We start from the raw sequence: 14,250 nt of genomic DNA on the forward strand, positions 1-14,250 counted from the left end.
TGTAATACAACTGTATATTGAAAATAACATTGAACTCAATAAATCTTTCCTCATGCTCTTAAACCACTTATGCTTAAGAATTTATTCAAAATGGCATTTCTCAAGATGCAACATACAAACTAAAAAAATATATTAGGGATATAAGTTATTATAGGTGTCTTGGGAAAATCTGTTTAAAAATCATCTTGGGTGATCAGTTGATTTGGAAATTTCAGTTCTAAGCAACTTGAAACATCTATCATATACAGAATCCCAATCTGCTTTGCTAAAGCTTGAAAACTGAAGATGATACTTGGAAGTTTCAGATAAAACAAATCCTTCCTGAAGACAAATGGCAAATATGAAGAGCTATTAACTTTGGCAACAGCAGCTTTCCAGTTCATTACATGGATGATCAAGTATGCTGCCTTGAGCATAAATTTAGAGGAGGAATTTGGGAGAAGGTTACAGTAGCAAGACAGGACATCTGAGAAACCTAAAACATTCACCTGTAAACATGAGCCTGTCAAGATAAATTGTGACAATTTGTGAATGCTATTTTAACCTATTGGCTTACTTTAATTTTACTACATTGACATCAGAAAAACACAAAACCTCTGAACATTTTTTACATAAGTATAGTTTTATACTTATATAAACTATGAAAAATTTAAGCTTTAGAATGGGTAAGTAAACCAAGTACATTTACTCAATGGATTTCTATGTAACTATTAAAATAATGTTGGCACAAACAATGTATGATGTTGAAAATGAATATAATACCAAGTTTTTAGAAAGATCATATAGATACAAATATTTGTATAAAAAACTTAAAAAATGAAACGAGTAATAAATTTTCAAAAGGCTTTTTAAATTCTACTTTTCTATACATTCCAAAGTTTCTTCAATGAATGTGTAATATTTTATAATAAAAACATAAATATTTTAAAACCATAGCCCTCTAGATAGCAATAAAAAAGAAAGTGAATTTTTGCTCTAAATTAAAAAATAACAAATTACTCATCAATGCTACAATTATTGAAAAATCTCAGACCTCTGAATTAAAACATAGACAATGTTCTGAAAATTAGACTTTTGTAGCTTTTAATTTTGAATAATTTGAAATGCACAGGAAAGCTATAAGATTAAAGCAAAGAAATCCCAACTAAATGGATAAAAAAGATGCAGTGTGTGTGTGTATGTGTGTGTGTGTGTGTGTGTGTGTGTGTGTGTGTATATATATATATTATAGATATTTGTGTATATATTACATATATATTTTATATATATATATATATATTTGCATATATACAGACATGTAGTACACACACACACACACACACTGAGAAAAGAGGATGTCCTGCCATTTGTGATGACATAGATAAACTGAGCACATAATGCTGAGATAAAGTCAGACAGAGTAAGAGGTTGTGTATGATATCACTTATAAATGGAATCTAACAAAGTTCAACCTTTAAAAAATAGAGTAAAATGCTGGTGACCAGTAAATGGGAGATGGGGGCAAATAAGATTGATGGTGTTTAAGGGTATAAACTTATAACAAGTAGTAAGTAAGCCATAGAGACCCAATGTACAGTATAATGAACACAGACAATAATATATTATAATGATATATGATAAATACTGCTTCAATGACAATCATATTATAATAGGAACACACTATATACCTTAAATTTACAAAATGTAACATATCAAATTTATGAAATAAAAAATAAATCCCATATATTCTTTACCCAGATTCACTAATTATTTATCTTCTAGAGTATTTACTTATCATTCATATTGCCTTGATAGATTGATAAATTTAAGTGTATATTTATAAATTTATATGTGTACTATTTTGGGGGGGATCATTTCAGAGTAAATGTAAAGATTTTATTATGTCCTTTTACCCATAAACACTTCAGTTTATGTGTCCTAAGAAAAAAGCATTCTCATACAAAACCACATTATGATTATCAAAGATGGTAAATTTAATATTGATAGAATATTTTTATGATTAGTCCATATTAAAATCTCATCAATTTTCAAGGTAATGTACTTTGTAGCTATTTTTAATCCATCCAGGATGAAATCCAGGATCATACAGTATGTTTAGGTGCCATGTCTCTCGTCTCTGATCTGGAACATGATTAAGACAAAGCATTTTTGTAGTCTTACAAAAAACTTTTCTGATCATGTTGTGAGTTCAGATGAGTTTGGTGAGGTTTTTGTTTCACAAACTATGAATCAGTAAAATTTTAAGATTGCACCACATAGCAAACATAGAACTGTTGAAAAACTGCATATTAAATGCATATAATAAATATTAAATTGTGTACCTGCATGTTACTGTTGACTACATTATTTTACGTTGAATGATAAAGTGCAATACTTGACTCTCCCTCATTAATATAGGAAATGGAGATGATTTCTTAGGGAGTCCTTCATTTTTATGTTGTTCTTTGAAACTTTGTACTGTTTATTGATATTCTAATAAGATTAGAACAGTTAACACTATTAACAATACCTTTACCAATATTTCACCCCATTTAGAGATTTTTTTAAATCTTCTATTGAAATAAGTTAAACAATTCAAAATAACCAAAAAAAGGGCCGGCGGAGTGGCTCAGTTGGTTAAGAGCTCTCAAAAGTGTGAGCTCTGAGCAACAGCAGTTTGATTCCTGGCCCGAGCTGAGCTGTTCAGCTGCCAACAGGTGGCAGGATGGCTTAACTAAAAAAAAAAAAAAACCAAAATAACCAAAAAAAATGCAGAGATACAGTTTTAAATAATTTGCACAGACATCCTATCTATCACTTTATCAAATTTTAATTTCAGTTGTCATTCTTATCTAGCCATATCTGTTTCTACAAAAAAGTTTAGCAAATAATAAACTTCATTATCCATTGATTAAAAGTTTTCCTTATAAATAATGTTAAGTATTAATATCTTAATTTTTTTCCCTTCAATCAGGTAATATTATCCTTTTCTTTTGAAAGGAATTGCAAATGAAATTAGAAAGTAACATTAGGAAACTTATGTGGCAAAATTCTATTGGAATGACTACTGCCAAAAAAATTTGTTACATTGTGTGTATATTGAGAAATTTCATCATCTACCATAAAAACCAAAGTGGTAGTTTCACCATTGCAGATGAAATACTAGAATTTCCCAGAAATTTTCCTGAAATATACTATATATATATTTTTGGTTTTCTGAACTGAAGATTCAACTGAAGATTTGTTTAATAAACAAATTAAAGGGGCACTTTTCTCCTGCTCCTCCTTTTTTTCATTAAAAACAACATGCATTTTTCTTAATCTTTTAAATTGATATTTCCTTGGAATAAATTACAGAAGCATCAAACTGGTAGATCAAAATATAGCCACATTTTTATAAATTGTGACACATTGTCAAAATGTACCTCAGAAAGTTTTCTTCCTATGTTTTATGGAAGAAAATTCTGAATTTTGATTTAGAAAAGAATGAACTGAAGTGGGTAGTATAGATTGAAGCAGAAGTTATATACTGCAGGTCTTCACAGTATAAACATTTAGAAATATCACCATAGTATAAAAGGTTTTGCTGATTAAGATTCTTAATTGGCATCAGTATAAAATTGTATTTACAGAAGAGCAAAAACATAACATTTGGACATTTGACTGTCTGAATAGAAGTCATGCCTTTAAGGCCTGTTAAATCTTAAAGTTCTTACACTGGACCTACATAGTAATAATATTGGACTGTCAGTTGGATTTTACTCAGGACTGCCCTCATTTGTGATTTGTGGGTATTGCAATATGTTCTGGGGCAATATGGGTCTGTCCTGGAAGCTTAGAAACCTCACTTTTTTTTTTTTAAAGATTTTTATTGGGGAATTGGGGGAAGAGGAACAGACAAGTTGCTATCCTTTTGTTCTTCAGTCTAGTTGTGCAGGATATTGCTTCACTGGCCCAAGTTGGCACCATCATTGTGCTCTTCCTGAGCGAGGCAGATCAGTCGCCGGCTTCTGGACAGCCGCTCACGGCAGCTGCTGGCCACTCACGCTGGCTGCTGGCTACACATGGTAGCCCTGGCAATCCACCTGCTGTTGCCAGCGACTCACAGCAGCCCAGCTCCAGGTTGAGCTGTTGTTCAGCATCTTAGCTGTAGAGAGCAGTGTCACTGGCCCTCATATGTGGGATCCAAACCGGGGCGCTTTGGCATCCCAAGCCAGCTCTTAACCAACATGCCACTCGGCTGGCCCAAAACCTCACTTTTTTTATTCACTTTTTTCTCCAGTTGCTAAAAATATGTCTGGCACACAGTGCTCAGTAATATTTTTGACAGATGGAGTTTCAGACATAAATTAATCAACAAACCAGTCGATCAGAGGTCCATTCTTAGAGGTGTTGTGACCCTCTAAGGAATTGATAGGAACTGATTGTGACACAGGAAGATATAGCCTGGCCCTTTGCAAGGCCAGCCCCATGTGCCTATATGTCACTACCCCCTCCTCTTTCTACTCCACAGGAATGCAAAAAAAAAAGGTTAAGTCACAGACAATAAAAATAACTCAGCTGCAAGTAATAAAGAATCCAGTTAGACATTGCGAGTCCAGCATTACCTCTAGGTACCAATAATACTCATCTGAAATCATTATTAGGGTACACATCTCCTTCCTGTCCATACACATATTTGCTTTTTCACTAGAAATGGAGGGAACATATTCAACAATCAATGTTTGGAGTTAAAATGCTTCAATGAGCTAACCAGGGGAAGACATGTTTGTTATTTGTTATTTCATCTGTTTAGGATGATGCAGTAATCTGTCTCCGGTCTTCAGATAGATAAAATCACATCAAAATATTATGTGGAAAAAGGTACATGCACATGAGTAGCTGCAATACACTGAGGAGATTTCTGTACATATTTGGCTCAATATTTATAATACCCACAAGGAGAAAACAGCAGGCTGTGGTTTTACTTAGACTGCTCTACAAGAAGACTCCTATTATTAGGACATGAGTATATATTTGCATGTCCTAAAATCAAGATTAGCTAACATACTTTTATACACTTACATCATCAATGGCTAGCTGTAAAAATAGGTTCAAAATGAAGCCCAGTGCAAAATTTAAAAATTTATTACTGTCACTATGCATACAGTTAGAGTTTAATCTTTCTCTGCATTTCTATATGCTTCCCTATTTTTGACAGATGGAGTTTCAGACATAAACTAATCAACAAGTCGGTCAATCAGAGATCCATTCTTAGAGGCATTGTGGCCCTCAGTGACAGGAATTGATGGTGACATAGGAAGATATAGCCTGGATCATTGCAAGACCAGCCCCATGTGCTTATATGTCACAACCCCCTTCTTCCATTCCACAGGCATGCAAAAAAAAAGATGAGTCACAGACAATGAAAATAACTCAGCTGCAAGCAACAAAGAATTGAGTCAGGCATTGAGAGTCCAGTGTTAGCTGGACTTACTATATTCACTTTTCTATTGATTCCCAGATTTTGATTTCCTACTAGTGTCTTTAGTATGTTTCTCTTAACAAAAATACCACCTTAGACAGATCTTAGAAATATTCTGATATGAATTATAAAATTATTAAACGCATGTGGATCTTTTTTTTGCCTACAGACAATTTATTCATTCAATCACCACAACGCCCAATACATAAGTACTACAAATAAAGGGACTACATTCTCCATATTTATATTAATATAATAATCATTATAATTTGGGGGGGGGTGGGCATCGTGTTATCCCACCTACTCCTCACAACTACCAAGCAGATAGATTTCACTACTGCTGCTTTACGAAGGAAGTCTCAGAATGTATGACAAATTTGTCCAAGTCTCCTGCTAGTAAATAGAGACAAGATTCAAATCCATCTGTCTGACTCAAAGGCTAGCCTAATACAGAGAGCCCACCAGCTTATGAATTGTTCCAACTCAACTATTTGGATTTGTGAACAATTTCCTCTAGGAAAAACACTGTGGCCTACTGTGAACGCTGGAATGAACGTTAAGCAGGAAACAAACTCACGGGGGTACTAGGTTTCCACTACTGCTGTAACAAATTACCAAAAGCTTGTGGACCTAAAGCAACACAAATTTATATCGCTTCTTACACAAACTATAATACAGTTCTATTCTTTCTTCTATTTCTGTAGCTCAGAAGTCTGACATGGATCTCATTGGTCTAACATCAAGGTGTCAGCAGGCCTGCATTTTTTCTAGGGGATCTAGCGGAGACTCCATTTCCCTGCCTTTTCCTGCATTCCTTGGCTCATGGACCCATTCCTTCATCTTCAAAGCCAGCAGCATAGCCATGTCTCTGACTCTTCTTGTGCCTTCACTTCCGTCTCTGACCACAGCATGGAAAGGGTCTCTGCTTTTCAAGACTCGTGTGATTAGACTGGGTAATCCAGGATAATCTCCCCAATCTCAAGGTCAGCAACTTACATCTGCAAAAAGTCCCTTTGCACCATGCGAGGTAATATATTCATAGGTTGTGAAAATTGAGATGTGTACCTTTTGGGGGGTCCCGCTTTTCTACCTACCACAATGAGCTAATGCGCGAATGACTGATAGTCACATTTCCCTACCAGAGGTTTTTTTTCAATATTTGGTGGAAAGTGACTGTTCATACAAGTGAAACTCTAACTAGCGGTTTAATAATGTAAAATAATGTAAATAAATGAATACCGTATAAATAAGGGGAAAATCTAATAAAGTAAAATTTCAGCTAGTAGGTGAGAAGCAAGATTTTTGGAGAATTCGGTATTATATTTCAGAACAGGGCCCATTTTAAGAACAAACTGACCTGAAAAAATTGGGGACTTGGAAATATGGTCCCCTGTTGGGGAGTGGAGCAGATACTAGGGGAAAAGGATGAAAATGGCAAAATATTTGGGGAAAGGGGTTAGCAAAATAAACACAAGCTTCTAAATAATGATCATAAAAATAACAATATTTCTGAGCATACGATATGTACCAACTACTATAATTAGAACTTTACAGTCATTACTTCATTTAATATTTATAACAGTTCTATAAAGTAGGTGATATCATTCCAATTTTATATATGATACAAATGAAGTTTAAGGAAGTTGAATAAATTAGCACAATGCAAGTTAAGTAGCAGAGCCAGGATTCAAACCTAATCAGATGTACTCCAAAGACCATGTTCTTAATTCTTGGGTTAAACAATGGTAGAAATTCAGCTTTGAGATTAGCAACTAGGGAAGTCCGACATGGTATGGAGTAATGTCCCAATAAGACAAGATAAACAAGGTAAATGCAACAGTCAATAGTCCAAGAAGACTGGCAGCACTGGGCAGCCATCTACTGGCAACTAACCCCATCTACCAAACACATATACTGACCGGACTCTGATCCTTATAAGCAGACAAATGAAAGAAGATGTGAAGATTGAAAATTAGCAAAATGACTGAGATATAAACATAAGTCCAGGAAGTTGGATGGAGAATTTTGCTACTACAAGGGTAAAACTCATCAGGACTAGGTGTCTACAATATAGCAAAAGTGAGCCAGATCACAAGGCTTAAGTAAGACCAATAGCAAAAGTGGTGATGCTGATTATGAGAATCTGATGTTCAAGTGCTTTTCATCTGTTCCAAGTTTGGGATTGGTACTAGAGACTGATTCTGGACTTAGTCTACAGAAAGCCAAATATCTCAAGCTTTCCAGCCATGAAACAGAAAAGAGATAGAGAGTGTGCGACCCAAGCACAACACAAAAGGTGCTCATTGCAGAGATTGTTTGGCTTTGCTGAACAGTTTGCTTAGAGCTCAGCATCCCTATTTTGTACCTGCTTTCAAAGAACTTCCATTCTTTTTATTTCAAGACTGTGTATTTTTAAAAATCTCTACTTTTTTGTCTTTTTTCCCTTACCATCAATAGGACCAGAGTTGGCAAAGCAGGGATTGTCATTTTTAGGTATGAGTCATTTGTAAGTTGAGTTTATCTGAAAATGTACATGAACTGAAAATCAATCGAAAACACAAGAGAAGTGAGACTGGAAGGTAATGTGTCTACATAAAAAAACAAAAGAAATTTCACTGAAGTTAGAATTCAGACTAAGACAGATGGATTTAAGGAAGATGAGCTTGTCATAAGCTTGTATTTCATCAACCTGGAAGTGAACAACCTGGATTTGAAGAGACAGTTATACATCAGTACTGGTTATTCTGAAATACTGCTACTATCCAGATGTCAGATCCTATTAGCTCTTGTATGACCACCAATTTCAAGAGAGACTCCAGGATCAAAAACTCTGGGCCTTCAGCACGATTTTAAATCTCGTCATTTCAACACATCCTTGTTGGTCTTTACAAGCCCTTTTTACTGTGGGCCTAGGTGCAAACAAAGACTTAAATCACTTCATATTTTAACAGGATTTTTTTAAATTACTTTTTTTCAGTTTCAGTTGACATTCAATGTCATTTTATATTAGTTTCAGATACACAGCATAGTAGTTAGACAACTGTATAATTTATGCAGTGATCTCCCTATTAGTCCAGTATCCACTTGGCACTATTCATAGTTATCACCATATTGTTGACTATATTCCCTATGATGTACTTTACATCCCTGTGACTGTTTTGTAACTACCAATTTGTACTTCTTAATCCCTTCACCGTTTTCACCCTCTCCCCTCTGGCAACCATCAGTTTGTTCTCTGTATCTATAAGTCTGTTTCTATTTGGTTTGTTTGATTATTTTGTTCTTTAGATTCACCCATAAGTGAGATCATATGACATTTATCTGTCTCTGACTTATTTCACTTAGCATAACTTAACAGGATTTTTAACAGTCACATATACATATTCTCTAACAGATCAGCACCACATCTTAGCTCCTCTCCCAAATGGGATATAAGACTAATAGATGTGGGCATTTCAGGTCTTTTTCTAGATTTCCAACTATTAAATAAATTTTATCCCATTCTCTTTATTAGGCAACTAATTTCCCCCTGTTGCCTCTTATCCCCACGTATTCTTCCTATTGCACTTCTCAATGAAACACGGTTGTTACAGACTTTTGCTGTCTGATCTTCCTTCCGATCCATGTAGAATTCATTCTCCAAAAGTTCTAGCTTTAAAAATTCATTATCCTAATATTATAAAATATGTGCAACAAAGTGTGCTGTTGACCAGAGGTGCCATATACATATATATATATATATATATATATATATATATATATATATATATATATATATATGCCTGTATTTTTTTGTTTGTTTACTCACTTATTTAACTACATCTAGGAACACTTATTACGTGCCATGTACTGTGCTAGTAGTTTTCAATGTGTTATCTCATTGTTTTGGGTGTTCAATGCCTTCTTGACCTTCGGTCTCAGAGCTATACGTGGTCATTCCTTACTTCATGGATACCTCCTCAAAAACAATGAAAACAACTGCCCATGTGAATTGCCAGGATACTATGATGAAAAGACTTAGTATCTTAAAACACAGATGTATTTACATATATACATATGTAGTATATACTCCAATAATAAACCAAAAATATAAAAAATATTAGGATAGTCCTTGATAGATGACCCTGGTGAGTTATGACTCACCTTCCTGGTCAGATAGTTGTATTCTTTCTTTAGGACAGGGAGTGAATAATGTTGGATTTTTATGCAACCTGACAAGACCATCAGGAAAGATATTTAGGTCAAAGAGCACTTTACTGACTTCAAACTATAACATGTACTAGCTTTCTGCTCTGTCATTGTGGAAAGTCAGTTCTGGTTAATTATGTGCTGAGGTCAAAGCTGAATCATAGCTGTGACCAAACACAGATCCTCCTTCTGAACGGTGGCCGCAGTACGTACAACATGAACATCAGACTTAGGCAGACAAGCAGTCTTTTCTTAGAGAGAGTAAGTCCAGTGAACAACTCTGGCTTTTAAAATAAGGAAGAAAGTAGGAGTGTGCAAATTAAATAAAGATAAGTTGCTAAAGGTTAACTAGTTTCTCCTGGTGGTGTTATAAGCAAATGTTATAGTCATTCTCTGGTTCTACAATATTTAGATGTTTTATTTCAGTCACATAGTGGGAGCTGAGAACAAATGTGGGGAAACCAGAACATAAGCTAGAACCTATTCCCTTAATCCTTCAGTGTTGAATCATACGTTATGTCTGGACCATAAATGTGAAGAATGCCAAAGTAGCTCTGGTGTTGCCAGGTTTTGCTACACACACACACACACACACACACACACACACACACACACACACACTCGCATGCACGCACACACACACAAGGAAAAGCATCCCCGTCCTGACAATGTTACCAGCACTGCCAGTGAATCAGTTTTGTATTGCTTGTATAATAAATTACTGGAAAGTTAGGGGTTTAAAACACCTATTTATTATGTCCCAGTTTCGGTTGATCAGAGGCCTGGGCACAGTGAAGCTGGCTTCTCTCCTCAGGGTGTCACTAGACTGAAATCAACATTTTGGCCCAGCTGTATTCTCCTCTGGCACTCAGGGTCCTCTTCCAAGTGTATTCAGGCTGTTGATGAGTTTAGTTCCTTACAGTTGTAGCTGTTTTCTTGCTGGCTGCCCTGAGCTCTTAGCTCTTAGTGGCCATCCTCAGGTCCCAGCCATGTGGCCCTCTCACAACAAGGTAGTTCACTTCTTCAAAAGCCAGCACTAGAATCTCTCTCTAGCCTGTTACTATGGGAAAGAGTCTGACTCAATGCAGTGTAATCACATGAGTGACTATACCATCACCTTTGCTATATAACAGGGCCTAAATGAGGGAGTGACCATCCCCTTGGATTCATAGGCCCCACCCATACTTAAGGGGAGGGGATTGTACAGCACATATGGGAGCAGAATCTTGAAGGCCATCTTAGAATTATGCCTACAACAACTATTACTCAGAACATGGGCTGAAGTCTATGAACTATATGACAAAGGAGAGACCAAAACGTTACTCACCTCCAGAACCTAGAACTTAAATGTAAAAAGTCTCAAGACCAAGAATAGCGCTATTCAAGAGAAAAACGACTATAAAAATTCCAAAAATAAAAAGACATTCAGTCTCAATCTCAACGTACTCTTTGAACTATGCCTAGTAGAGATGCAAATTCCTATATAGACCGATAATAAGGCTGGCAAAGATTTGTGGATGACTATTTAAAAGGTGCCTCATTTTTAGCAACACTAAATCTTAACTTCCCATGAAACCACCCCCTTTGACCACTATCTCCTTCTCCTGAGTTATTATATCCAATAGCTAGCTATCAATCAATGTGGTAACAATCCATTCTCTACAGACAGAGTAAAAATCAAAAATGAAATTGTAACGTTAACATTTTCTAGAGTAGGAATAAAATAGCCAAATGACCAAATTTTGGTCCTGGGTATACATCCTGTACAATCACCTCCCTGTGATTGTGGGTGGACCTGTAAATACAACAGGATAGTCTCTCCTTTGATGAGGTTCCATTAAATGGCAAAACGATGGGATAGTCACTGCCATGATTACATATGGTAGCAAGACTCCATCTGAGCAGACTGGGGAGATTCTCTTGCTAGCCTTGAAGAAGTAACCTGCAATGTTGCGAGAGGACCACATACCTGGCTGGGACTTAAGGAATGTTTAAGGAGCTGAAAGTAAGCCCAAGCTGACATCTAGTAAGAAAACAGTGACCTCAGGCATACAGTTGCAAAAAACTGAATTCTGCCAATGGCCTGAATGAGCTTGAAAAAGATCCTGAGCTTCAGATCAGATCACATGTCAGGTGACACCTGATTTTGGCTTGGTGAGACTCTAAGCATGGGACAAGACTAATGCCAGACTGGCTAACCAATGAAAACTATGGATAATAAATTTGTGTTGCTTTAAGCTGTTAACTTTGTAGTAATTCTTTATGCAGCACAAAAACTGTGCTGTGCATATATAAGCACAGAAAACTGTGCCTATATAAACAAATTGGTAAATAAAATAAACAAACTAGCAAAATTAGTTTTACAATCTTTCTGCAGCAAGAGCTCTCAACATTAAAACCCAATTGGTCTTAACGAGTAGCTACAAAATTTTCAGACTTTTAAAATATATTTAAAACTAAAATATACCTGAAATAAACACATTTTTGAGGTACTCCAGAGTACTGTAGATGACAAACCAAAGCAAAAACTCCTTAAGTTATGAAAGAATGTAACCCCAACAAGTTAGAAGAGGACCTGAATAACTAATAATGATAGATATTATGTATATTCAGATAAACACAGAAGCAAAGAGCACTTACTCTGAGAGTTGTTCACTGAGAAGACTTGAGGGTGATAGAATCCTGCTTTGCAAATGCACTGATAAGCTCCAAGCACAAATCCTAGACCTTTAATTGGCATACACTGTAATAAAGAAAAGACAGCAATATAGTTGATCAGAGTTTATTTCACACTATAAAGACCCATGGATATCCATCATTGTAAATGGTAACAGAACTAACACATTTTCCAGAAACCAAATATCTCTTTTTTGAATTTTTACTTTAGGTTTTTTGCCAACAGCCATTTTTTAGAAGTAGCAAATTGAATTTCCTTTTTAAATATATGCCATTACAGCTGCAGTTAGCACACATCTTTAATTCATTTACTAGCCATCGGGAGCAATTACTAGACACAGTTTTTGTTTTTAATGCTTCACACATCATCTTATTGCTTTAAAAGATATTTCCAAAGCCTATAAAAACATTTTAAAAGTGATTCCATGTTAAATATTTCTATCAAAGCAAAAGTAGATGTGTAAGTAGATGGATAGATATATAGAATTTGACATGTGGAAATTGCTTTATGGATTAAATACTCATCAAATTTTATCCTTGAAAACACAAATTGATGTAATAACAAAACAAAAAAAATTATAAAGCACATTTAGAAGAGAAAAAAATAAATTAATAATCCCAAGGGGATCTAAAGGTATCTAACATCTGGTACACAGATAAACGTCCTACATGTACATAAAAAGAAGAAAAACGATGACCAGTTTTCTAAACAGGTCACATCAGTAGACATAACAGACATCTCCCAAAACTTAAACTTGGCTTCTTTCAAGAATATCAGTTAACACCAGCAAAATTCAGCTTAACATACTTCATTTCTGAAAATAAAAAGTTTTTACACATAAGGTAGTAAGAGCTGATACATGTTCGAAATACAGAGATATAGCAAGAAAATCTTTTAAATAGAACTTTTTAAAAAGGCCCTTTTGAATATTTTACTTCACTAATACTTCTTTTTCATCCAATACACATTTATATCCAATTATATCCTGCAATTGGAAATACAGTCCTTGACCCAGAGCAAAATAAAAGGACAGTGGCAAGAATAATGGGATACGTTTGTCTGAAGAGAGGGGGAGTAATCTTGAGGTGGATTAATGGCAATATGTCTTTCATTGTAATACATTTTTTCCATTTAAACATTCACTATATGTTTTGACCACACCTCATACAATAATGAACTTTGATATTTTTCCTCACCAGAATTTAGAGGTTCATGCTATTCATTGAAACAACACTGAGTCCCAGATAATATGATTCAGCCCTACAACAGTGACTCAGTTGAGAATTTTAAATATGTAAGGCAGATCTGAAAGTTTATTGGAATAAGAATCTCTTTGCCATAAGCTAATTCTTGAGCTGAAAGAAAAATGAAGGTTAAAAAAAACCTAGTTGATTAGATAAATGTTGCCAAATATAAAGTCCCTTGAATTTTAAAAAAAGTGCTTCCTAATTTATTATGGAAAACACAGCAGAATTATCAGTCACCTCAAACTCTTTATTCTATTCTTATATTATTTTATAGTCGCAAGGGAAAGAAAAAAGGTCAGTCAGTTAAATTCAATAAAAGTATATCATCTAGCTGTACTGACTCCAAGACTCTGGGGCCTGCATAGAACCTAATGTGCTGTTTTTTTACATACACTTGCCTTGGAGTATTCAAACGACCTTGGCTTATTTTTCTATTAATGACTGTAAATTTGCACTCAGCTTGCCATACTTTCTTGCTTTAAATGCCACCACCATTCTGTAGCTACTCTAACTTTGCCACCTCCCAATCAAACTTATACATGTTCAAGATTAGATTATTAGTTCAGTAGTCAAGTTCATGTTTTAAAAAAATCTCCGTAAGTATGGTGACCACTCAACAAATGTTTAGCATATTTGGACTGAGGATCCACTTTTCATAATTTTTTCTCCTTAGGGATTTAGAATATAAACATAAT

The 14,250-nt window shown here is 35.1% G+C and overlaps 1 protein-coding gene across 1 annotated transcript in view; it reads right to left on the reverse strand.

Annotated features, from left to right (window-relative positions):
- Positions 1-14,250, reverse strand: part of GPR158 (G protein-coupled receptor 158) — a 409,585-nt gene that overhangs the window by 163,715 nt on the left and 231,620 nt on the right. Inside the window, exon 3 of the mRNA XM_019630809.1 lies at positions 12,272-12,374. Coding sequence (XP_019486354.1) covers positions 12,272-12,374 — 103 coding nt within the window. The remainder of the gene's footprint in view (positions 1-12,271; positions 12,375-14,250) is intronic.

The sequence above is a fragment of the Hipposideros armiger genome, unplaced genomic scaffold (assembly GCF_001890085.2).
Source record: "Hipposideros armiger isolate ML-2016 unplaced genomic scaffold, ASM189008v1 scaffold_949, whole genome shotgun sequence".
Taxonomy (NCBI): Eukaryota; Metazoa; Chordata; class Mammalia; order Chiroptera; family Hipposideridae; genus Hipposideros; species Hipposideros armiger.